The following is a 27,571-nucleotide window of genomic DNA, read 5'->3' as shown; positions in this document are numbered from 1 at the left end:
CTATTAATTAGAGCACTTATATAAAAATTGCTACACAAACGGCCTAAGAAAAGTCTAATATAAACTAAGAATTTTAGCTCACACACAAAATATCAATCCACAGTTAGATGCAAGTTTAATAAGTTTGTAAAACTATACTCTTATTACCAAATACTAAGAAAGATGTGTTTGTACATGTTACATCAGAGTCAAAGTTATAAACTATCTTAAGTCTACATTAGGCAAAAAAATATGTAAAATTCACAATGGTAGCAAGTGGAGTAAGTTTAGATAGGAGCTATCATCAACAACAAAATAAACACAATCATGTAAAAAAAAAAATAATAAACCCTGGTGAAATTTTACATGAGCACCCATCAAAAAAACTTGAGTATTAACATTACTCAGTGTTTTAGATGACAACATTCTCAGAATGCAAAGCATCCACTGAAGAATGAAATATGTTCTCTGCAATTTTTTATCGCTTAAATCACAAACAGAATGTTTTTGTAGCTAGCTGGTACAAGACATATGGATAATAAAATGGCAAACCATGCATTTTTGTTGTACAAATGTTTTGAAAATAATATACAATGTAATACATGTACAAAGACAGAGAATACTTTTCCAGTATAAGATAAGAATGTGTAACTTGTGCAACAATAACAACAGCTGAATAAATACAAATTATACCCAGCAAAAAAAATTCTTCACAACCTTTGCATATACATTTGAACAATCACGAATATATGGGGAAAAATAACAGTAACCCCAGAAAACCGATAAACTCTAAATACAATTCAATTAAATACTGTGAACAAAACAAGTGCCTAATAAACAAGGTGAATGCATTTCTTTGACCCATATTTCTCCAAAAACATGCACAACCTGATTCAAAATGGATGCAGCAACAGTCAATGCTATATATGAACAGGATATTTCTCTCTGTGTGTCAAAAAAATGGGTAACCCATGATACACTTTGTACAGGTACACCAACGAGCTTTCATCTCTCAGTGGGCATGCCCATGATACACTGTTAACATACCTCTCTCAGTGAACAAGCCCATGATACAATGTGTATATACATAACTCTGTGGGCAAGCCCCATGATACACTGTGTATATAGGTGCACCCATCTCTCAGTGGACGTGCCCATTTTGCTCACTGGCCACCTGGGCATGGGACTTGTACTTGGACTTGAAGTAGAGGTACTTGTTGCCCACATCGTGTGGCTCTCCGGGCACCAGGCGCTTGTGCTCGAACACTTCGACAGGTCGGTGGTGGATCAAGTAATTCTCCAGGGTGTCCCATCCCCCACCCACCCGTACCATCAGGTGACGATTCTTCAGGAACTGTAAGAGTCAAACATAATAAGATTCATGAATTTTACATTCTCATTTCTGTTAATCATAAACATGTAACTATTGAAGAAGATGTGAGCACTGAGCACAGTCACAATGAAAGTATAAGAGAAGTGAGCATGAAATGTAAAATCATAAGGTTAATCTAGATGTATACATCAATTCAATACAGAATGTTGTTACAGTAGCCTTTGCGGCATTTTTTTATACATGCTCTAAAAAGTTTTTGTTAATAAAAGGAGCAAAAATGAAAACGTCATCAGAACTTCTATAACAACTGTGGCAAAAGCAAATAGAAGGTTTGCACACTCAGGTATAAAATAATTTTCCTCTGTGTTTTACACATCAGATCAGTGAACACTTACTCTAATTTGAACCACTTTTCCAAAGATGAGGTATTTGCCGTCGCCAAGCTTCTTCACATGATCATGGCATTTACACAGAAAGGCTATCCTCCGCACCTGCATATTACAAACTGATATAAAACTCAAATATTCACCAAATTTTTGCAGCTGAAATATTTAATCGATTAAGATAATTTCTTTATTAAAATTTAATGATTGTTTATTAAGATTTTGTAAAATTTACCTGGATTCTCATTATTAATCAGACATTTTCTTTCAAACTGTATTTAATTTATTAAAGAGTTCAGCATTAGTTCCTGTTTACACATTTGTAAACGCTTAATTTAATCTTTTGATCTAGCTCTTGTTAGCCAAGCAATACAGGCATCATGATGTAAATTGATGAAATATGCTAAATCTTTGGAAATATTATACTTTGAGTGTGTTTAACAATAGTAAAAAACAATTTCTTCGTTCAGAAGATTGGTTCATTATCAATTTTACGATTACAGTGTTAAAATGGCCAGTTTTTACCTTGATATTTATAAATAGTTTTACTGTTAGTTGGTCTAAAAAATTTCAATAATTTAAAGAGGCCTTTAATTTTCTAAAAATTAATATTTATTAGACATAATTATTAGTTGTAAGTGCAGCTCTGTAAACTTTACTCTGTATTAATGAGAAATCTTTTATTGTCGCCATACAAAGGATTATTTGTTATTTTCCTCAAAAACATTTTTACCAAAATAATTTATTAGCTAATTATTCTGAGACATTAATTTGAACTAATCGTTAATATCCAGTTTAACAATTGTTTGCATGCAGTACTGTATGTTTACCATATGGCTTTGTGAGTTGTCCTGCATGGTTTAAATTATAATGTTCTTTTTATTACATAAACATATATTATTATATAGACTGGAATAATTTTTTCATTATATCATCTTTGCATATGTACATATTAATAATTAAAATTCACCTACCGGATCCTGATCCTGCTAATTATCAGATCCATTTTTTTTTTTTAATCAAAGACCAATTCAAGTTAATTTAAGTTGAAAATTGTCTACATGTAAATCAAGTAAAAAAACATTTTCTAGAAATAAACTTACATGAATATTTATCCTTCAATATTGTCTACAGTCAGGTAAATCAAGAAAATAAGCATCTTCTAAAAAATAAACTTACATAAATCCTTATCCTTTAATAATTGATCTATTTAGGCTTTATCCATTAGAAGACAATAACACCAATTGGTCTAAAGCTGCACCTAATTCTATATCATGTATCCCATTACCTTTGCTCGATACTAGTGCAGTAGCTCTATAAAGTCTACTCCTTCCTTCCCCGACCATATATAACATACACTACTAGCACTACATCTGGCAATATTCTGCAGGCAACTTAACCCTCACCAACCCTCACCTCAGCGTCAAGGTCAAATATATTTTCGGCGGTTGCTATGGGGATTACCTCAGCATCGAGACCAGAAGGTTTGGCCGGTTTGACCTCTACGACCTCCTCCTCCTTCTCGATTTCTTTCTCCATCCGGATCAGGTTGGGAGGATCCAGACCAAACTTGTAGCCGATTCTGGCCAGCTCTAGTATGGTCATCAAGACTGATTTCTCCCCCGTGTGAGATACTGTGAAGACAAATTAAAAAAGGGCTTCAAAATGAAATCACTTTTTTACATAAAGTTTTGTCTAGTATGCTCATTTTAAAAGGCACAAAATAGACATTTTTACATTATCAAGTCCTAAAGTAAAGAATTTACAAACTTATAGACAGTATGTTCCTACTAGTAGCAACCTCCTAAACAAGCTGCTGTTTGCGTAGTAAAAATTGATATACATGTAAAATATTCATAAGGTTGAGAGTTTCAGGAATGAAAATTTATTTTCCAACATATTTCTGTATAAGCTTGGACTTGACATGTTTAAAAACTTATGCCTTGATTTCTAACCTAGATACTCTGTTTCAAACATCTGGTCGTCTGCCATTCCAAATGCCTTGCACCACTTCAGAAAGTTGGCGGTGTTGTCTCTGGCAAACCAGGAGCCTGAGGTGGCGTTATTGCGGTACTTCAGGGATACCTTAGGTAGAGGCTATTACAGAAATACATAAATGCAGGTAAAAGCGACAAAAATGCTGGTTCTAGATCATTGTTATAATCTAGTATTCAACTGATTTTTTTCTTTTTTCATATAGACCTGTGGCTTACAAGATTTTTTCTCCAAACAAAAGAATTGGATGTTTTGCTTTGTCAAAAACTGAAAACATGCATGTAAACTGTTTGTAAAATTTGAGATTTATAGACATTTTTATAAAGCTAAGCTTTAAATTATGTATGACATGCGAGTATAAAGCCTAAAGGAGAAAAGACATTATGGCAGGCAAAGACAGAAGAATCAATTGAATCATATAAAAAGATTAAAAATAGTAAAAATAGGAATATTCAAAATTAAAAACAAAAAAAAAGACGAAAAAATAGAATCTTTAGGACGAAAGAAAGAAAGGGCAGCCACCTAGAGATAGCTATATACACCCTACATGCATCTGCTTGTCCTTTCTGAGGACAATTAAGACTTGACCAAGACTGTAATAATTAAAACTTCCGTCTAGGCTTTTTAATGCCATGGCCTTTAAGGATGAATTAATTATAAATAAGTATATATGGGGGATTATGGCCAAATTTGAATTACACAACAAACTGTAAAAATCATCATTGCCAAAAAAAAACAAGAAGCGCCCTTCTATGAATCAGATAAATATCAAAACTATATTTATATTCTTCACATATTCTATAATGTATAATTAAGTAATGTAGAATTGCCTAATAAATAAAAATGCATACAGAAATCCTACAATATGTCACTAGATATACTGTGTATACAGATTGAGTTTGTATTTTTTTTTTCATGCAGTGCTCTTTCACCCCATCTATTGTATCTCTAGTCACGTGTGGCAAATATGTGATATAGTTCATGTGTACCTGGTAAGTCCTGGTTTGAAGTTGTTTTTGCATTGACATGCACATGCATGATTTCAGAGAAAAATAATGCAGAAAACAGTCAAATTTCCCCAAGCTACCAAAAAAGCCCCTCACCTTAAAGGGTGATACCAACTAAAAACGGTTAATATTTTAGGCACATCAACCTCTGCTTATAATACAGCTGCAGCAAAACTCTACCTTGTCAATTCAAATACATGTATAACCAAATTTCGAATGGATTGCCAGACAGAATCAGGCTTGTGAATCATGTGAGAATATTTTTAAAGTCGGAAAGATAAAAATCAAAATATTAATTTCAGCAAATATACAAACTGTCAAATATTTTAATTTTTAACAGTAGTACAAGTTTCTTTACCATTAAATTAATATTTTTCAATAAAGTTTATTTATCTTTAAAGACATATTCTTTTTCAATTTCAGATGTATGATTTAGATAATTAATGCATTTCCAAGAAAAGGAGGGGGAGAAAACTAGACAGTATTATTGACTAATAATACATGTGTAATAGGTTGTCCTGAATCTGCATGTATTAGTTAATAACAATCATTTAATTTATATATTACTTCTACTGACACCAAGCATTCAAAATACCATACTTAAATTAACTATTAATTGGTTAACTATTAATTAGTTAAAATCCACACTTACTGCTGACCTTCAGTGTTACTGCGGCCTTTTAATCTTAATCGCTCTAAGGATAAAATCACTGTTTTAATTCAATTGCATGCACACATTCAGATTCTGGCAGAACCCAAAAGCTGCTCAAAATAATTCATAACAAAAGTCCAAAGCCAAATGATCAGATGATAATTTTGGCACCTGTACTATAAAAAAAGCCAGGGGGTTCATATACACTTAATTCATATCTTAATAAATCAAAAATAATACATAGCAAAATCTGTATCACATCCCATATCAACCAGATCGAGACTTTCAAAAATCAATTAGAGAGCCAAAGGCAGGAGGGAAGATATTGGTCAGGGATTGATGATGGGTATAATACAGATTTTGCCACGTATTGTTGTTTAATTTAAATATATATTTGAATAGATTACTTATTTTCATGATCAAAATTTTATCCTGCATTATCCTGGTTTTCCCACATGTGTCTCAAAACCAGAGTTTTTTGGTTTTTTTTTTTAGACGTCCAACTGTATTGTGAAGTCATCTTATTGAAATGTTCATGTCATAGCGTCATAGTTTCGACTGCAGATATGCATCGGAAAAGATAAAAAGATCTGAGGTACTCTAAATCAAAGTACTGAAAGTACTGAAAAGCACTAACCTAGCTTGGTTCTAAGAAAATTTACTAAGTGCAAGCGTAGGCGGAAATGAGCCTTATTGAAATTTTGGTTTATGTTTAATGAATATCAATTTAAAGTATCGAAGACCAGATTTCTTTAAATATATGTTACTTTTTGAAGATGATGTGAATTAAAGCTTGTATATGGATACTTGCCTGAAACATGGTACATAAAAGCCTTTGATTTTATAAAACTTAATTTCTCATGTGGTCCTTGTGTTCGACGTTTTGAATGTTTTTTGGGGTCTAATGCTTGCACTTTATATTGTTGTTATACGTTTGCACAATTGCATATTTTTTGCTTTTTTGATATACATACAGTTCATCATCATAATTCACTTCATATTATATTAGATTATTACCAGTTTGAGCGACATTTTTTTTTAGGTGTGTTATACCACCTTTAATAACACTATTCTTTTTTGTTTTGTTATACAGCTATTGGCGCCATTGAAGGTTATTTTGCAGCAAAGCTTAATAACTAGTGTCAACAATAATAAAATAGTTCTTAAAACCGTATAAAAATTACCAAAGGTGTGGTAGAAATTTGCAAATACATCTCACAATAAATGACTCAAAATGAGGAAAGATAACGTTTATTTGCAGATGTTTCAAATTAGACCTTGTACAAATTATTTTGAAGTAATATTTTAACTAATCAAAATTGTTTGAACAATGAGTTATTTTTTACAACATATACATGTGGTAAAACTTCAATTTGTTAAAAATGGAGAAAAGTAATGTTTATGTTATTTGGAAAACAGATATGGAATTAATTACAATTCTAATAGAATATATCTCTTCACAAGATGATTTTTCATCAGTCAGTGACAAGAAGAACTGTCTTGGTAAATTATGTAAGAAAAAGTGAGATTTTGGCAGCAATGGAAGAGGGGAAATTATAAATGTTACATTATGAAACTGAGAAGTAGTGTCCAATAATTATATATTAAAGTTAAAGTAAACAGAAGTTGGCATGTTTATATTCATGGCATTTACAAGCTGAGTTTTATCATTCCTCTTTAAACAATAACTTGTACAGTTTCTATGTTGTGCATAATTTTTACACATTTGGAAATGCAACAAAAGACATATTGAAAGTATACAAAAAGTGTTCTTGCAAGTAAAATACCTAACACTACTGTATAATTTAAATGCTAAACATTGAAAAATGATTAAAATAGACTTGGACATAACCTTGTCATGCATTTTTTTTTATCATAGTGTACAACAAAATGAGTTTTAGGCTTTTTGTTATTGGCATATTGAAAGTAAAATTGGAATTTTTCCGATATATATCAGACTGGTAAGTTTTTTTCTTCATAACCAAATAATAATAAAAAATAATGATGATATCAATGGAAAATGAGAAGTGAATGACAAAATTCAATCTACATAAATGTATACAAAACCTATATTTACAGGTGTGTACAGTTCAACAAAATATTGGTACAAAGAATACACGTATTATCAACTCAACAATAAGTTTAGCCATTATCTATAGTAGTTGACAATTAATAACAAATCATTCAAATCTCAAGTTACATTTAGAAACATCACAAAGACAATTAATGACATACAAGATTGTCTGGTTGTTAACATGAAGAGTAAACTACACAGAAGCTTCCCTGTTTAAAGTATATTAATTAAATAACTAATTGACTAAATACTACCCAAGAAAATGTACTATTACTAGTAAACGCACACACAGTCAGTTAACATATTTTTAAAAAACTACACATGAAAGGTACAGGTTCAAAATATGTTTTCTTTCAATTTTCAGCCATGCAGATGCAAAGTTATAACAGAGTCTGTAGCTAAGAAATGATAATTTTGGATTTTTGTGAATGATAAGGTGACATATTTATTATTTTTTACAGTTGTTATAGGAAATAACAATTAATTTTTCAGTTTCTTCCAAAATATTACCTGAATCTGTCAGAATTTCGTAAAATATCAGTTGATCAAAAATTTTTGAAACCAAATAAAAATAGAAAGGTAGTCTGCTACAAACATCTGTCTTATTAAAATACATGTACAAAAAAACATAGGAAAAATTTGTTGTTTTTTGATACAAATAACATCCCAAAAATAAGCACTAGTTGTATAAAACACATTCAAACACATATGAGTATATCCTTTGACTCATGAAAGTGTAACTATTATTTACAGTTGTATTCTAATTTCTCAAAAAAAAAAAAACTCCCAGAATGTAGAAAGAGTGACTATATATGTACTTGCTAGTGCATGTTATTTACAAAGGCAATGTTCATTCCATTATCTCAAATTGTGGATGTGGAATCTGCTGTGCTGGTAAAATTCCAAGTTGCAGATTAAGAATTCTTGATCCCATCATGACAGCTTGAAGTTTGAATGGAATTCTGTTGATAAGGACGTTTTCTAACTCCTCTTCTGTCAGAAGGCAGGCTTCGTCAATATGGCTTAATGCATTTTGCATCATGTCTTTTTCAATAACAATGTCTTTATATTGTTCTTTGTTGTCTTCTTTGAGGCAGACTTCCCAGGAAGTTTCTGTTAAACTAAGGGCTTGCACTGTTCCTGATACATTTGCCTCCAAGGGCTGTATTTCCTAAAAGAGGTAGTACAGAATACAGAAAAAAGATACAGAACATGTTTGTAAAAAACTGTACATAAAACAACTTATATGCTGCGCCAGTAGTAATACATAGCATGTGCCACATAAAAAAATAGTGCTTTTAAAATAACGTTATTTTAAAGTGTACAAATTAGAAATAAAATAAGTAATAAGGAACCATTCTTTGAATATAAGGAGGTGATAATTTTGGCCAGAGCGTGGTCAAATTTATCATAGACCTTCGCGCTTTATTGGATTTGACCATTACCAGATCAAAATTATTACCTCATACTACTCGACAAAGAATGATTCCTTATTATTTAAAAATTATAGTGATTAGTGAAAATTATATCAAAGATATTTTTCAAAATCTGTACCTGTATCGTGGTGTTCCTAGTCGTATTGAGGGCTTTCGTTCCTTGCCACTCATTCAGGAGACAGTGTGTGATTTGCAGGGTGTCCCCAATGTTTATCACTAGTTCAGCAAGTTCTCGCCATAAAGTAATCTCGATGGTAGAACTGTTCTCTTCAATTGTAATGGTCCTTATAGTTGTTTCTGATCCACTTACTCTTACAGTTCTTGTAGCCTCATTCTAAAGAGAAGAATTGCAAAATTTTACACACACACACATATATATATATATATACATTTAAACAAGTTTATATTTACTTTTGTTATTAAATCTTAGTACATGTACAAGCAAACTTCTAATTTTAAATTAAGAGGAGTATTGATAAAGTGATTGTACATCTACTACGGGAAGCAAAGCAATTATCACCTTAATCACTTGACCTTTCACAGAGCAGATGCTTCTGAGGGGAGCAGTGTGCACTTCTGCAACTTTCTTTTCAGGAGAAGGTGGTAAGATTAACTGGACAGCACTTGTCCTGATTTCATCTGGAATTTCTAGGCTAGGTTTACCCATGATGGAGGTTTTGGACGACATTGTTATCTTCCCTCCTTTCAGGATGAAGTTTCGAACAAGGAAAGTTTTCCCTTCAACAATTTTGCTGTGTTTGGTTTTGTCAGAAAGTGTGGCCAACATGGAAGCAGATTTGTCTGCAACACTGAAGTTTAGTAGTTCCCCCTGTTGTCCGTTACTATCGACAAACTTTGCTGTGTGACCTTTCTTAACTATCACCACGGTTACTCCATCTGAGTAAGGAACTGGCTTAGAGGTCCCACTGTGACAGTTTTTAAGCTCTGACAGGCTTTTCTGAGCCATTCTGAAAGTAAAAAGCATAAATTTTCATAAAACAGTGCATTGAAATTTGACAACAAGTATAGGGATAGAACATGAAAATTAAAATTGCTTAGTTGTTCTTATATAAGTAACTGAATGTTTGTTTATCATTGAAATTTATCCTATTGAAGAGAATCAAACACAATTTGTTAAATATTGATGGCAAGGGTTATTCAAATTTTATTTCCCTGCTATAGTTTTCTATATGAGAGATGCGATGAATCAATTTAGTTGTTGACTTAGTTGACTAACACTAATGATGGTCGGATATACACAAGTATTACATTTGACTTGCAGAAGATTTTTATAAAAATGGTAAGTAAGCAACAATTGGTTTGTGGTCAGAGTAATAGGATTCTAATGTAGCAGATGAAATTTGATCAGTGGACATCATGTTTGTATAAAGGTGGTCTAAACAAGTACCATAATCTGTTGTTGCATTTTGAACAAGCTGGCGAATATTTTTTAAATCCATAAATTTACTTAGAGTATTTTGATTATTGAAGTCCACATTTGTGTCTCCCATTATTATAATAGGTTTGTCCATTTCGAGAATGCCAAGCAATTGATTAAGGATATTGCAGAGTTTGCACAAACTGGTTCCTTGTGGAGAACAATAGAGGAATACAATCTGATGCATTTTTCCATTGTGAGTGACACACACGAGTACAGAATCAACATTTTCACACAAGAATAACCTTTTAATGTCCATAACTCCCAGCTTTGTATATACAACAATACCCTTGTAAGACCTTCCACAATTTACACCAACATCATCATCAAATCTGTACATATGAAAGCCAGGAATGTTGTAGTCATCATTTTTATCAGATTGTTTCAGTCTGCTTTCAGAAATTGCAATGATGTCACTTGCATGCATGTTGCTTTCATGAGCTAAGTCTCTAATGTGCAAATGAAGAGATCTTGTATTATGGTACACAATTTTAAGATCACTGGTAATGTCTTTCAAAATTGGCACACATGAATGCATATGGGTTTCAGTTCTTAATCTTTCCATTTCTTGCATGACATGCTTAGACACAGCAATCTTCTTTTCATTTAATTCCAAGATGAAGACATCGTTTAATTTTTTTATGCGACTTAGTCCAACATAATGCATATGTTCAATTTTTCGACTTCCAAAGTGCAGGACTGCTTTGTTCATTGTTGATCCTTGCGATTTATGAATAGTTTTAGCACACGCAAGGCGAAGTGGAAACTGCTTTCGAATTACGAAAATATTTCGATGCTGACCTACATTGAAATTTCTAGTTATTTCCAGAATTGGAGTCCATGTCTTACTACAATCTGAAGTATACAAATGTGCGTATTTTGATCGAGCTTTTGCTCCAATTAGCAAAGTTTCAAATTCAACCCAGATTATACTACAACGAGTAGAGTTTTTTACTCTAAAATCCAGTTTTTTTACTATACAAGAAGTACCATTTGTAAGACCATCTTCAACATCAATATTTATACAAATTTCTGCTGGCAGGTCTTCAACTATCAATAATCTACTAACCAGTCCCATTGTCTTTGAAGGATCATCTGGTACTTTGTTCAAGATTATTTTCCTTGTTTCTTCTTTAACATCACCATCAACAGCATCTATAGCGGCAATTTCACATTTCTTTCTATCATCTGCTTTCTCAAAAGCTTCCATGTTGTGCAAATCAACTAAAGCATTAACAGTAAATAAATGTTGCAAAGATGAAACATTAGAATTTACTGTTTGAGGTGCAGTCAATCTCTGTTTTAGTTTAGCGATATCAATTTCTGTGTGCATGCCTTCTCTTAATCTATTTAACAACTCAGCAAATTGGCCATCTTCCTTCTGTCGCATGATTTCTGTCAACTCAAACATTCTGAAGTAGTCTTGCCAAAGATTTGTTGCTAGAGGCCCATATCCATCTTGCAATTGTTTGAATATCCAGTTATCAAATACAGGTTTCAACTGGAACAGATCTCCTATAGCAATAATGCTCACACCTCCAAAGATTTGTTCAGTGGCAAAAATTTCCTGAAGTCTCAAGTTAATGAAGTTGAACATTTTGTTTCCAACCATTGATATTTCATCTATGAATATAACTTTTAAAGATCGAAATTTCACACGAAAAGTATCAAGCTGCTGAACATCCAATGGTTTGAATTTTAAGCTTTGATTAGCAGGAATACAAAATAAAGAATGAATTGTATGGCCACCAATGTTGTGTGCAGCTTTTCCTGTTGGGGCACATAACACTGCTTTAATTTCATCAGGATTGTCTGACAAAGACTTCACATAGAACCTTGTAATTGCTTGGTACAAAGCTGTGGTCAGAACACTTTTACCAACACCTGCTCCACCAGTAAGGAAGTAATAAAATGGCAAATCACTATTCTTAATTTTGCTCAAGACATGATAGAAAAATATCCTTTGTTTTTCATTCAGATTCCTTGTTAGTTGTGTATATTCACTATGATTTATACAATTAATCAGTGTCTCACTGCTTATTTGCTTTCTTGTAATACCAAGGTCAATGCCTAGATCATATTCATGTCCCATATCCTTTGGGTTAAAACAACCATGATAAAGACCTTGATTTTCTACCTGTTCATTTGTGTCTATTTCTTCAGCATGTTGAACTTCAGGTGCAACGACATAATTTTCATAACTCTGTTCATTACTGTTATTTTCCACCAAGTCTGTTATTCCATTATCCATTTCAAACTTTTTTTTGTTGGTATTGATTACAGAAATGCATTCATTATATTTTGCCTCATATGAATCAGAATTACCCAGCAGATCTTCCTTTTCCTTCTTCCATGGATAAAACAACATCAGCTGTTCTCTATAATAATTTTCAGGATCTTGTTCTTTATTATACCTGACATACCGAATAATTTTAGGCTTTTTCCTTTTTTTCAAAATGGTTCCATTTCTAATTGGTATTTCTTCATCAAACACTTGGCATTCATTGTTGCATTCCTCTAATGAAATCTCATCCTCATTTGTTTCAAAATGCTCATCTTCTGGTAAAAACTCAAGATTTTCTTTCGTTGGTTCATCAAATTTCTTAGGATATACAACATCATATCCTGACACAAAGTCAGCCAAACAGCAATTTTGTAGCACTCTTGGTCGACGCTGGTACCTTTGTAGAGCATTATCAGACTGAATATCAGTTGAGTTTTCTGGCATGTCAGACAAAACATCATAGGGCTTTAAGAGAAATGTGCGTGTTTCACAAGGTGAGGTATTGATGAACACAAAAGATCTAGAACATGAGCGTAATGACAATTGCAAAATCAAATATACTGCCTCCTGTGCACTTATTTCAACATGAGAAAGGAATTTATTTCCAATATGCCTCACTTGTTGCTGCAAATTTTTGTTTCCTTGCCGGGCTTCATTGCATGCTTCATACATAAGATTTGACATTCCTCTTTGGGACTTCGATATGTAATTAACTACATAAGCACCACATGCATAACCATCAGTAATGAACTGGACATCAATATTCGCTTCCCAACATCGAAGAATGAGTTCATTGTATGCATTTACCCTTATTTCTGACACATTTCTTTTCAGGAATATCTTAGGTGTTTTCAGGGAAGATCTTATTGCTGTAATATAGATTTCTTCACTCAAATTCAATGTTTTGAAGAAATCAGAAAATGTCATTTCTACACCTGATTTTAATTCATTCAAGAATGAACAAATTTTATCATATTCTTTTGCAATATCTGGAAATTTTTCCTTCTCAAATTCTTGGAATGGTTCTAATAACTGGGTACTGGACATGGGAGGCAAAGGAAAGTTGAAACGACAAATATTTTGGCCTCTTTTTCTACAAGTTCTGGCATGTCTGTGAGTTTGATAGTTAATGAGTTCTGGTATGTCATCATTTTTTTGACAAGTAGAATGTTTTTGTACAAAGTCAGCAATTTCTTCATTGCTGTTTTCACCATACTTTGGAGCACCTTCAATCCAAACAAGCATATGAATATGGGGCGATCCTCTTTGTTGGAATTCTACACGGTAAAAGAAGTCTTGTACATTTCCAAGTGGAGCCAAAGGTGACTTCAACACATCCGAAATAAACACCTGTACTCTATGATCAAAGTATCTTGTACAGGTAACAGGATCACCTTGTATCAACTCACATTTTTCTGTCCATGTTAGGTTTTTAATATCATCATCAGTATACTCTACATTTTTAACCAATTTGCCGAGAATTTTCAGCAAGTCAGACCACTTAGTCTCAGCAGCTGATAATGAGCAAAACCAAGTAGGTATGCCAAGCTGTCTCATCATGGCAAACAGGTCTTTTTTTGCATTTTCCCAATAAGCTGGTGAACCACGCAGTTTCCTCAAAACCCTGAATCCTTCATTAAGTCTTACAATATTATCAAATTCCCCAGGGTTGAGTACATTTCCAACAGTTACCTTTCTTCCTTCAGTTTGACACTTTCTCATTGCTAGAGAGACTTTATCCTGAATTTGCTTTACCTGAATTTTTTTAAGTTTGAAGAAAATATTTGGAATTGAACTTGCTGCACGTCTATCTAAGCTGCGCAATTCCCATTTGCAAATTGAGCTGTAATGAACAGGAGTTTCACGATCTTTATTTTCAGGGCGCATTTGACCACAATAAATTGTAGGAAATGACAAAATTTCTGCATTCTTGTCCTGGTACAATCCAAGAGGAGTCTGTCCCTCACCGGGTGAAAATGACATTGTTTTACATAATGATCTGACATCAAGTGGATGCAATAACGTATCAGTATTTCCAGTTAGTCGACTTTCAAAGTTGGGATCCTCTGTCCATTCATCAGAGCTGGAATCATCTGTTGAACAATCATCAACATGATCTTTCATGTTATTATTTGATGAATCTTGTTCAACATTTGAACAGTCATCATTATCATCAGTTTGCAATCCTAACCAGTTCTGTTGCTCTGAATCTATGTTCCATTGTTCATTGATAGAAATTCCTTGTTTTTGAAACAAAACACTATTCTGTAACAGCCAATGTAGAGCTTTAATACATTTATTGGGTCGAATTGCCTCTTGCAATACACAGTGTTTAAAACTCTGCTTTCTTTTTAGCTTTACTTGTACAGTTTCAGAGTCAGATAAGGTTCTTGGTAATGTTGTGACTGTTGTTGTAACATCTGATGGAACATTAACAACATTACCGCGTAAACTTTTTTGACCTCCACGGGGTTTTTCAACAAGTTGCATAAAAGGAATTCTAGGGCTAATTAATCTCTCTTCTAACTCTGTAATCAACAACTCTGGAGGCTTAGGAGGAAAACCCATTCCATTTACAACAGCTAATGCTGGGACCTTGCATGCCTTGATACTATTGTAACAAGTATTGCAAACCCATTCAATATCATCAACACTTTTAAGTCCTGTCAAACATTTGTTTGCAAATAACGAATTGTGTAAATTACTTGCATTTCGAACACTTTCTTTGAACCAAGTCTGCGTACAACAAGAACACTGATATACTGGACCTCGTGCCACCTTTTTATGAAAACTTTCAATTTTTCTAGCAAATTTGTTGTCAGGACTAGACGTACTACAATTATAATGACTGTCATTATCATTTATTTGAGCAATGGGTGGACTAGTTCCATCCAGGTGTGTTAGAGAACTACCACTGATTTGCAAACATTGATATTTTGTTTCTGGTGTATTGGTAGTACTTTCATTACAAATTGTGTTTTCATTTCCCCTTTCTACAAGATTTCTATCTAAATCAATTGCTCCCCTTTTTCGCCTTTTACCATAATTAATGTCAAATAAACAAAGTTCATATTGCACTGCTTCTAAAGGAATTGTTGCACTTAAAGACACATAAAGTTTTCTAAGGAAAACACAAATGTCTTCTAAAGAATAGAAAACTGATAGAACAGCAGTTCCATTTGGTAAACAGAGTCCATCCATTCCTCTACTATGAGAGTCAAACACATAAAATGCACCTGTTGTTTTGTAATACTTGATTGCTATAGCAGCAGAATGAAAAGTAAGAAGCAAGGAAACTTCTTGACGAGCTAATGATGAAACCAAATTTAAGCTTGATTCTAATGATAATCCTACTCCATCTATGCCTCCTTCCCTACACATAGTTCCTACATATGACTTTTTTCCATAAACTGTGAAACAAAAGCTTTGAAACAGAATAAATTTAGGTATATCTGAAAAATGCAAAAGATCATGACTTTCTCCTTCACTGCGAAGTTTCTGATATAAAGTGTCCCCAGTTATCAAAACAAAATTCATATCTTGTGTGTCAAAATCATCAATTTTTTTCAGAAAAGATTTCATTAGAAATGATATGCAGTTTGTCACACACTGCCTTCCCCTTGAAAAATTGGAAAAACATTCATCACCTTGACAAAAATCTGCAAACAACACTTTTCTTTGATTTAAATTTGACAATTCCGCACTAGCCATTATACAAATCTTTTAAAAAACTTAGTATGCACAATTGACTCAAAACTTTGTTTGTAATGTATGCTCACTCAGCATAAAGAATTGAAGTAACAGAATGAACAAGTTTTTTAAAATATACATGTACATGTACTAGTTCACATAAAAGTATGTCTTTTTTTATCCTTTCTTATTTATAATCAATAACACTGATAAATAATTAGAATAACTCAGTTTTAACAAATGCTGCACTTTTGCATGTCATTTTCAAGAAATTGTCTGTTTTAATTCATACAATATAATTAAGAATTTTAAAAGTTCCTTTTACTCTAAATAATAAAGGAAATTGCTTGATATGCTTTTATATGACAACATTTTTAAGTGATTAAAAGGATATGTATTTGAACAATACAGAAAATAAAAACTCAAATATTTTTCAAATTATCATCACAATGGTCAAGGATTTTTTTGGGGAGGGGGCGAAAGCTCTTGTTTGATCACCTACATTTTTTTAAACCAATCTTTTTCCTTGTAATAACATACGCACTCTTCTTTTTCTTATTTCATGAATTAAAAAAAATTCAAATTGGAATGTTTATCTAATGTATCTTGAAAATTTTTTTGTCACATATATATATTTAAATCAGAAGATTAATACTTTCTTACTATCCTGCAATTTTCGCACTCAATATTCAATTTTTTTTCTATCAATAATATTGTAATTAACCAATTTTGATGTTTGTCTTCTTGGATTTTTGTTTCATACAGTTTTTTTTATTGTTGTTATTGCACAAGTTGGTAAACAAATTTTGTTTAGGATTTTTTTTTGTACATGTATTTTTTTCTCTCAATATTGTCACTTTTTCCCTCAGAATAACTTCTTCTGTGCTTAAAACTGAAATGATTTCACATTAAATTTCAAATTTTTATGCAGCTTTATATTTTTCAATATTTTATTAACTACATTAAATCTGATAAAGTTGCTTCTCAGGTTCTCTGTTTTGATTGAGCACGATTCTCATTTCTTTATATTCACAATCTTTCAGTTGTTTTTCAAATTTTATCTCTCATATTCATAAAACTCTCATAATATCTCAGATGTCTCAATTTATGTTCTTAAAATCTCTTTTGTACAATGTTCTTCTATTAGATCTCATTTTTCTCACATATTCTCAATGGGTTTTTGATTGCTCTTATGGTACTGTCTCATTAGATTTCTCAAAGATCTCTTTGTATCAATGTGTTAAATTGTCATATAAACTCAAAGATAATTTGCTCTTCAAATTTCTGCATTCAATACTAGTACTGTGGTTCAATTGTGTGCTCTAAATTATTCATTTACTTAAATGTTATTCTGACGTACAAATATATAATCTGCTACGCTAATATATAACAGTTTTTACAAACTTGTAAAATTACAAATTTCTGATTCAAATAAGGATAGTAGAATAAATTAGCCTGCATACATTCTACATTTACAATATTATCTCAGTCAAAGAAAACCATCGAAAAGAAATAAACAAACTTTCAATATTATCTCAGTCAATGGAAAAACAATATTAAAACATGTCGCCTTTTTACGATTATAGTACAGTATAGTCAATGAAACATGGTAAACAAGTAAACAATCATATGAGTAGGCTATCTAAATAACCGGAGGGGGTCATCCGATTGTTTCCTTGTTAGAATATGAACTATTTAGCAACTACGTATAACAGGATGATAAAGTAAATTGATAAAATTTATCCCTACAGAAATATTTTTCAGTCAAGTACGTAAGCGATCAATGTCGAACTGTAAGATTTCATGCCATTTATCACTGTTTATGTGTTAATTTTATATAGTACACAGTCTAACATGGAGTACTCAACCATAAAATTTACCTTGATGTTGGTTTGGTCACGCCTTTTATCGCCTTTTCTTGATCTTGATAGGCTGTATCCACAATCAATTCTCCGATCTCGATAAGCTCTGTTTACAAAACAAATCCACGCTATATTTTGGCGCCGGGCTGTTCGATGTATTCATTCGCAGTAATGTAACAAAACTACGAATTCGCAAAAAGATATGTTAAAATCACAAATTATAGATTTTGAACAGTAATTTATCACAGTTTTTGACATTTTCTTGCAAAGAATCGATTTTATTTTTCTATATTTTAGGTTCTGAATACGCACTATATTTTTTCATCACTGCGTAGCATCCCGTGCAGATGTACGTAAGCCCCGCAAACCAATCGTATCTACTCGGCCATTTCCGTCACCCAGATAACTGGTTCCCTATACCTCTTACCAGTTTAAATGATGTATATTTCTGCTCATAGAGGGCAGTTATTCCTTGCACCGGAAATAGAAGTCTAACGACAATAAAGCGCTGAGCTATGCTTAGCGCTTTAATAAAAGGTACAAAAGTGATCCAGAGATGTTTGATAAGGGGTAAAATAAAGGGTGATGATGTACAGGGAATGTGACAAAGGTGTATATATATGCCTTTGTTCATATAAGGGGTGTAAAAACCTTGTATTTCATACCAAGTATATAATAACAATAAATTAACAACAAACAGAAATATTCATGTTTGCAGTAAAATTTTTCAAAGACTAAAACATTCAGAGTATCAAGTTGAACTTTTCTCAGTAAATTGGCATGCACTTAATTTTGCCTGTCAATGTAAATTTCCTTTTTTTTTGATTTAAGGATTTGAGATATATGTATATTTATGTTTATATATTATATATACAAAATTCTCTTTAAAGAACAATTTATTCTCCAAGCCAAAGTCAGTTAACAAATTTTTACATGCTTTTTTTAATCAGCAAAAGCCACATAGCACCACTTTATCAGTGATGATGAGTGCATGTGTCTTCTTGGTAAGTCATTTTAATTAGCAATCATTAACTGCTATTAATTACTTGTTCCTACCTCAGTGTAGGATCCATCCATGACACATTCCTCTGCCTTCCCCTGGATTATCTTGGCCAGATTACATAAATGGACGCCATTGTCCAGAATCTCCAGAAAATTATCTGTTGTAATTTCTATGCCTAAAAAGTCAGAAAAGAATAGTTCTAAATACAGTGGAGCCTCACTTATCCGGACACTTTTGTCCCCAGGCCAAATCGTCCGGATAGGTGAAGCGTCCGGATATCTGAATTGTGATATTTACCTTTAATATTTATGGAAATATAACTCATAAATAAATTATACAATTAAATATTTTATTTTGATAGCCATAAGGACTACAAAAAAAAGTTGAGTTTTTTTTAAAATTAAGAAAACAAAATATTGTTAAAAACATTATTTAAGGTATGTTTATTCCACAGGAAAGCAAGCACTACATTCTACAAGGCAACACTTTACGCTGACAAATCTTTTTCTTCAAGCTAGCGGTGATCGCAACTCTCACTCTTTTGGCCGGTGGTGTTGACATGTTTAAAGCTGCTCAACATTTAATGATTGAAAATGGATGAAAATCTGTATATATTCCCTTATTGATAATTGTCCAAGCTTTTTTTCATTGATAGAACTTACCCAAGCTAAGTTTTACGTATCCATCTTTCTATAGAGTTAATTGCACCCAAGCGATATTTACAAGTAGCGTGAACACTCATCCACGCCATGTTTGGCATGAATTATTATTACACTGTTAATTGAACACGCGCTATAAAATTAATGTCGATACCCTGAACATCCCAAGCGGTCTTAATAACTATCGTAAACAGAACTCAAATTATCAAATTTTTCAATTCAATTACGTTTTAAAATGAATAGGCGTACAAACGATCTAATCACACTATGATTAATAGAATTTTAATTCAATCAATAGATGAATTTTTAAAACACAAATTTAACAATTTTCATGACATTTTAATCAAACAATAACAGTTCATAAGTTAAATGGCGACAATTAAACATGTCGCATCCATGGTTATCGTAATATCCTCGGGCGAGTACATAGCGTGACACAGGTGACCCCGATTACCGGACGAAGGCATTGTTTAAAACCAACAACCAGTGTCAGATGTTTTTACACCAATTTGCACTTGCGCATAAAAAACTTTTGTGCCCCCGAACACTAAAATGTGACCGTCCGGTTAAATGAGGTAAAATTTAAAGGAAAACTGTATTATGTGGTAAAATTTGACCGTCCGGATCCGGAACGCGGAATTCCGGATAAACGAGACAAATTATTGTGTAAAAATTCCGTTCCCAATAAAAATCGACCGGAAAGTGAAGCGTCCGGATATCTGGCGTCCGGATATCTGAGGCTCCACTGTATATTGTACTATGACAATTGTAGCAAACCAAGCAAGTTTTGTATTTTGTTGCTGCATGTTTATAAAGTTTTAGATGAAATTTCAATCAGTGAAATGGCTTAATGAAAGACTATCGAAATGCACAACATGAACTCTATCAATTGGCAACTATATTGCACTTAACAGAATCAATAAGTCAAGTTCAATAAATGTGACAATTTTCTGCTTTCATTAATATCCCTATATATTGATAGTTGACAGCGTCCACATATTTTAAACTAAATTCAAAGACCTCTGATGCAAACAGTGTTCCTTTTCATATGAAAGTTCTAAATATTAGGTATTACAGTACATCCATACATTCATCTAAAGAATGGTGCATATGAGACAGAGAGAGAACTACAATACAATGTTTGAAATATTGAGGTTGAACTGTATCTAACAATCACCGTCCATTGTACATATATATTGTATTAGTGAAATCAATGTTTGAGATGTTGAGGTTGAACATGTAACAATGCCCCGCCCAGATTACCCAGTGTCCTGGCGATCCACTCGGCCAGGTCCTCTTTGATTGGCTTCAGACTCTCCTCCTGTAGCACCGCCAGCTTCTGTGACACGTGGCATTCCTCCTCCTCTTTGGGAGCCTTGGGAGCCCCATTAGCTGTCAATCTCGGATCAAGCCCCGCCTCTGGGCGGGACAATCCCGCCTCTCTCATTGTTGTCATAGTATTTCTTATTTTTTTGCCATCTGCAATAAAAAGATTAAGAGACTTAACAGTCATGTTTATATCATTATAATTTTGTTCACACATGCAGACAGTATCATCTTTTACTTTTAATCTGACAACTAAGATGAAAAGCGGAAACATGGCCCTTTCCAATCAAAAATATGAATGTATTACAATTGTCAAGAAAATTTTCAGACCTGGATTAACAACTTTAAATATATGCACAATAACTGGAGCCAACAATGCTCTTCAAAAAATGACCAAATAATATTAATCTATAAATTAAAGCAAATGAAATCATTGGAAATATTCAATGGTGTCACTACTCTAACACTGTTTACATCAGTACCTAGTTTAACACCCTGATAACTTACTTTCGCATACCTGTAAAAACAATTTGTTCTGATAATTCATGTAAGTGAACAGAATCTAACAATCAACCATGGTAAAGGTTATCTCAATCAAGCGTTCTGCGCCTGTGATAAGTTTATTTTCTATTCAAAAAGGTAAAAAAAATTGCCTCATTGAATAAATCTTGAGGGTGTATTCACATCTTGCAAGAAGTTAAAACAGATATTAATTCAAATGATATGTCAAATGTCTGTTTTGTGCACTTGAATTTTCGAACTCTTATCATATTTCTAAATAAATGTCTCTTCAACTTAGTGGCTCAAACTTTTCATGCATTATATGGCTTGTGTACCAGTGAAGAATTTCAAAGTGATGCCAATAAACTCTGCAAGCATAGAGTGGATAATGGGTTTTGATTGTCATGTTTGTTTATATAAAAAAAATAACACTTAAACAAGCTGAAGGTCCCATTTAATTCACTTTTGTTTGAGCCTTTCAAATATTGTTCTTGAATATTCAAGATAAGCCATTAATTGTGGATAAGAGTCAAATATATGGCATGCCTATCAGCTCTGGGTAGTGGTTAGAACTCTTTACCTCAATGGGTGGGGAGTGCTGGATTTGTAAGAGAACACAGGTTCAAACCCCAGTGGAGGCTGAATAAATTTCTCCATCAAATATACATGAATTTTCATGTCATTCAACTACAAGAATCAACATTACAAATGGTATAATTATTCTACAATTTATATAAAAAGGGTGCTCTTCGGAGTGGACAATAAATAAATAAATCAGAAATTGATACCAGTATTGATGCACATATCTTAGTCAAAGCTCTTGTTGCAGAACTTTCCTTTTTTATCTTGCATACTTGACGTGTTAAGTACATTGGTTATCATTGCTACATGTTGATTTTTTTTTCTTAAGTAAAATTAAATCATTTCGGTATCAAAAACATTTCATGATAAGATAAGCTATTGAAATTACTAGTTGCATAATTACCATTTTATTCTAAAACAGCCTTACTTACAGGTAAGTTGCAGAATATATATATCAGGAGATATTAACATCCACTGCTTATATATTATTTTAGTCATGAATGAAACTTCCATGCATATTTACAAGTTTATTGAAATGAATCTTGAGGTTGGAGGTAATTCAATATAAAAAAATATGATACATTAAGCAAAAATTTTCAACTTTGTTTTCACGATCTTCATAAACAAAATCCTTGAGGGGTTATAAAATACTAAAGAGTTCCATGGAAGGACAATGTGATGTCCTTGGGGATTATTTTACATACAACATAAAATATAGTTTAAAAAGACAGATATGAACTTGACATCCTCTACTACTTTATCTATGGAGGTCCTTTTGTATTTGATCAGTCACCCTAATTAAGCACTCTTTGTACTGGATACATTGCTAACTCAGTCCTGCAGTCTGGGGTTGAGGCATCTTTTTAATCTATACAGCTGTATTCATGATATTGTTCCTGTTGTGTGTACGTATGTCAAACTGAATGTGAGGACTGGGTGTAATGCATCTTCCAAATCTACACCTTAATATATGCATATATAGATATACCAATTAATTCTGTTCAGTGTATTGTTTGAGTGCATTGACTACTGTGCAGTCTTTCTGGCTAGACGGGAACACATCCTATTGACCCTAACAAATGTTAAATTTATATTAAATGTTATGTTGGTACCATATAGGAGAACTTGATGCAAAGTACACAATGTAAACAATTAAATTTTTTTCATTTTAATTTCATCTCTCTGTAGCCACTGGGGTAGACTTATATTGTTAAAACATGCACTATCTGCAAGATAAGAATGTTTAGGGAGTCAAATAAATTACAGTGTATCAAATTCAGCTTTATTTAAGGAATTAGGACTTTCCCAAAGGGCTTTATGATAGATTTGATCATACCCAACCATATTTGATCATCTCATGACATAAAAATTCAACAGACCATATTTGATCATCTCATGACATAAAAATTCAAAGAGTGATATTTAATCAATGGTCAACTGTATTGAACAATACATTACAAAATTGATTCATAGTGTTATGAAAGACAAGGACACTGGAAAACGTAAATATATATACATATACATATAAAGTATTAATTTGCCTGTAGTTCTTACCCATAATCATCTTGACAGTAAAAATCCAGTAAACTTATAACTCCTGAGCAATTTGTGAAAATGTTCTTCCCTGTGAATGACAGAATATAACTGGTCTCCAATTACCCCACTGCACATAGAGTTTTCCACATTTAAATCTCATTTGACCTGTGTTTCTCGATTGTTGAAACGAATTTATTGGGACAAAAATAAACATTATTCTGTAATCATCTTAACACAATGGCAGCACCTGTAATGTTTACTCACAAAACAAAAATTGGCAACTTATCTGGCCGACCGAAAGCCACAAAGTCTCGATGACGTTACTGCTATAGTTCACCAGATTTCACACTTGGACGTCATTCTTTGTGCGTTTGATAACCAGAGAAAATAGAGTAATTCACAGAAAACTGCCGTCATTTTGTTTCTTCCTAAATGTATATCATTATCGAAGATTAAAAGGGCTCGTGTAACACCTGGGGGGGATATATATAGGTCTGTACACTACATGTATATCGGACTGGATTAATTTGTTATCAATTCAAAACATTGCAGCAGTTTTGTATAAACATGATAAAAGGGGGAATTCATTTTCTCATTTATACTTGCATGAGTATCAAACTGTTTAAAACGGAGAGGTCAAGTTTAGAAATTAATGTGGAACCACTCAATTATTTTTTAAAGCAGGTAGTACGCATATCATAAGTTTTTGGAATTACGAAAATTTTGAATATTCAACTTGCATTTTGTGAGAAGTTTACACTAGTGAATTTCGAACTCTGATACCCATATGATATCATTAGAAAATCATGTAAAGGTGTTCTGAGACACTTCCCAATGTCAATAAAGATTTTCCAATTGCAAATCTCCATAAGAAATCTGTTTATATTCCTGTGAAAATCTCCTAGTAAAAAAGATATATATGACCTCCATGAGAAAATCTTTAATATTTTTCTTTACATTGATTTTGATTGTCATCTTCTTTGATAGGTATGTGTCTTTTGTTTTCAATAAATGGCCAATTTTTTAAGGTGACAGAAACAGTAAATTAATTGTGACAGACTTTTCATTTTTACCGTCGTGCATTGCGATTTTCTCAACTTCCGTTTTGAAACTAATGTAAATAATGGAGAGTTGCCCCCCCCTTCCCATAAAAACGTGATTAAAACGTCCTTCAATAGCGTGAAAAAAAAAATGGAAACGACTCAGAAATGATTAATCTTATAATTATACCTCAAAATTAAGAAATGTGGAAATGTTTCGGTAAACAACAGGAAAAATACATACAAATATTAAAACTCACACGTGGTTGACCAGGACTTAAAAAATAAGAAAATCAGACGTCAAATTAAAACTTGGAAGTATGAAAATTAAAATTTAAATGTTGCACTCATGTAAGTATTCAAGCCTTTAATATAGATGTTTTTTTTTTTTTTAAATACGACTAATTACGATGTATACAAGGTTTAAGAAGTGCCGACTTGGCGAGTCAGCGCATGATCAAAAGAACGGTGTAATGACTACAAACGGGATTAAAAAAACTCACAGTAATAGTGTATTTCACACCCTAGCACATTTATCTTTAATAATAGTGAAATCATGGAAAAAACATTAATTTATTCACTTTATTGGCTTCATCATTGGAAACAGAATTGACCAACTTTGACAACAAATAAAATTTGATTTGCCCAACGAATGTATATTTTTGCCAAATACATTTTGTTGAAACATGTCTTATAAAGCATTTCAACGTATTTTCGGACCTGCATATGAATAATCCGCTTTGCACGATCAATTTTCCTGAGTGCCCTGTTTTCACGTACGTAAAAATGTGATATTTTGATTAACTGCGCATGCGCCAAACTCCTTTTTCGGAGTATTTTTACTTTTGAGAAATCACTTCCGTTTACTCCGTTTTCGGAGTCCGCCCAGGCTGTTTGAGTATTTCCATTTCTAATGCAATGCAAAATCCCTTAGAATTAGAGCTTTTTACTTTTAACCATGTAAAGAAACCTGACGAGTTGGATGGGGCAATTTTCAAAGAGAAACTCTTGAATTTTTTTATACTATTCAAAGAACATCATTTGAAACCTGAAGAGATTATAAATATCGAATAATTTAAGAAAATGTGCTGCATAAATATCTTGGGACAGACTAAATCAGCTGTGATATTGTTTGGAATTTGACGACATACTCTCTTACAAAATACATCTAATTGAGTTAATTGACACAAAACAATCTAACGAGATTTAATCTTTTTTCTTCAATTCTTTTTTACCTGCCCCATGATTTTAGTATATCATTCATATCATCAACATAATGTGACTGAGGAAATTCGAGCAAAATAAGCATAGCTATATTTAGTATACTTTAAATATACTTAGAGTGTAAAAAATGTAAGACTAGTGGATTGTTTAGGAAATCTGAAGCACCCCGCCTCTTCTTTCATGATCAAACCATACAAAATCACAACACAATCACCTACTGGTTACACACGACGCGACATAGCCAGTCTGAATTCTCATCAATGCAAGACAGAAGAATTTACTTTCCAAAGAGCAAAGATTACATGATAAACAGAAAAAAATGGATGAATTCTAATAGGAAAATATTACAGAAATTAAAATTACCTTTATAGAAACACGACAAATAACACACCTCTACTTTAACTACTTTTGGGTTTCTTCTTCCAGACGACCATGGTAAACAAATCCACCTCACATCCGTAAACGCTATTAATCAATTTGATTGGCTCAAATTTTTTCTCTAAACCAATCACAACATGCGTTTTATGGTAACAACTCTCTCTCTCTCTCTCTCTCTCTCTCTCTCTCTCTCTCAAATTTGTTTTACAGCTAAATAAAAATTGCATTGGCGGAACCAGAAGGAAAGGGGGGTCCGGGGTCGGGGCCGGAGTCTCCTTTCCCATTTATAATTTTGATACTACAATTTTTTCAAAATGAATTCTTTAAAATCGTTTATTTAACGAATTTCGTACAACAGACCGTCATTCATATTCTATGAAAAAAAACTATCGATATTTTATCGAAGTTATAAGTACTAGTTACCTTTAATTTCAGCATCCGGTGTTTATTTAATTTCACTGTGGAAAATAAAACAATTACAAAAACCTAAGCAGTATCGCTATTCATGCAATTCAATTCAGACCAGTTCACTGGTATTTGAGGTTCAAAATCAGTATATACAAATGTACACGAATACAGTCAAGGATCACATGTACAGTAGAAGTAATAATGACAAAAAAGGTTAAAATCACAATACAATAGGTTGTTAAAGTTGGTTTCTGGAAGAACAGACTTTGAAAATTTTCTTAATAAATATTGACAAGTTTTTTTTAGTTTTTCTACATTAAAAGTATTCATGAGCTCGTTAAATTTTATAATATTTGGGTTTTCATAATATCTCTTGGGTAAACACATTTTTCTGTCGTTTACAAAATGTGTACATTCTAAAACATAATGAAATTCATCCCCAATACTATTAGAATCACACATTGTACATTTTCTCAAATGTTTTTCAATATTATGCCATCTACCTGTTTCAATGGGGAATCGATGATTACATGTTCGTAATTTTGTAAACGTGATCCGTAGATCTGTAGGTAAAATCAACAAATACTTTTCTAAATTGAGATTTGTTTTAAAAATTCTATAATTAATACATTTTGGTGAGTTATCTACTATACTTCTCCAATCTTGTACAAATTGATTTTGTAATATTTCCTTAACTATTGACTTAAGCCTGTTATAACTACTATTATTGTTTGATTTTCCCATATATAAGACAACCCGCACGAGTTGAGTATATCATGTA

The 27,571-nt window shown here is 32.5% G+C and overlaps 2 protein-coding genes across 7 annotated transcripts; both read right to left on the bottom strand.

Annotated features, from left to right (window-relative positions):
- Positions 1-98: 98 nt before the first annotated feature.
- LOC128183857 (growth arrest-specific protein 2-like) lies at positions 99-26,454 on the bottom strand. Of its 6 annotated transcripts, none has more exons than XM_052853035.1 (8): positions 26,396-26,454; positions 21,059-21,274; positions 19,190-19,311; positions 3,651-3,792; positions 3,112-3,329; positions 2,526-2,546; positions 1,708-1,803; positions 99-1,333 (listed from the first exon to the last, which is right to left on the bottom strand). In XM_052853035.1, exons 2-8 carry the CDS (start codon positions 21,249-21,251, stop codon positions 1,121-1,123), a joined length of 1,005 nt encoding a protein of 334 aa, XP_052708995.1. In that variant the 5' UTR covers positions 21,252-21,274; positions 26,396-26,454; the 3' UTR covers positions 99-1,120. The 6 variants fall into 6 exon arrangements, with proteins under 6 accessions (XP_052708995.1, XP_052708994.1, XP_052708990.1 ...); XM_052853034.1 differs by lacking the exon at positions 26,396-26,454 and adding an exon at positions 23,759-24,301; XM_052853030.1 differs by lacking the exon at positions 26,396-26,454 and adding an exon at positions 22,636-23,172.
- LOC128183858 (uncharacterized) lies at positions 5,967-9,850 on the bottom strand. Its single transcript, XM_052853036.1, has 3 exons — positions 9,380-9,850; positions 8,978-9,193; positions 5,967-8,594 (listed from the first exon to the last, which is right to left on the bottom strand). Exons 1-3 carry the CDS (start codon positions 9,842-9,844, stop codon positions 8,274-8,276), a joined length of 1,002 nt encoding a protein of 333 aa, XP_052708996.1. The 5' UTR covers positions 9,845-9,850; the 3' UTR covers positions 5,967-8,273.
- Positions 26,455-27,571: the final 1,117 nt, after the last annotated feature.

The sequence above is a fragment of the Crassostrea angulata genome, chromosome 5 (assembly GCF_025612915.1).
Source record: "Crassostrea angulata isolate pt1a10 chromosome 5, ASM2561291v2, whole genome shotgun sequence".
In the NCBI taxonomy this organism is placed as follows: Eukaryota; Metazoa; Mollusca; class Bivalvia; order Ostreida; family Ostreidae; genus Magallana; species Magallana angulata.
The sequence above is the reverse complement of the archived record's forward strand: the minus strand, read 5'-3'. Positions and strand labels throughout refer to the sequence as shown.

Bases quoted from the DNA above. Each gene is read 5' to 3' on its own strand.
- LOC128183857 (XM_052853030.1), bottom strand. From the start codon at position 22,717: ATGGAAGTTTCATTCATGACTAAAATAATATATAAGCAGTGGATGTTA. The intron at 19,312-21,058 runs GTAATCTGGGCG...CTGACTTTTTAG, and splicing joins GTGGATCGCCAGGACACTGG to GCATAGAAATTACAACAGAT. The intron at 1,804-2,525 runs GTAAACATACAG...TGTAATATGCAG, and splicing joins ACAACTCACAAAGCCATATG to GTGCGGAGGATAGCCTTTCT.
- LOC128183858 (XM_052853036.1), bottom strand. From the start codon at position 9,844: ATGCTTTTTACTTTCAGAATGGCTCAGAAAAGCCTGTCAGAGCTTAAA. The intron at 9,194-9,379 runs GTGATAATTGCT...TCTTCTCTTTAG, and splicing joins TGAAAGGTCAAGTGATTAAG to AATGAGGCTACAAGAACTGT. The intron at 8,595-8,977 runs GTACAGATTTTG...TACCTCTTTTAG, and splicing joins CTAGGAACACCACGATACAG to GAAATACAGCCCTTGGAGGC.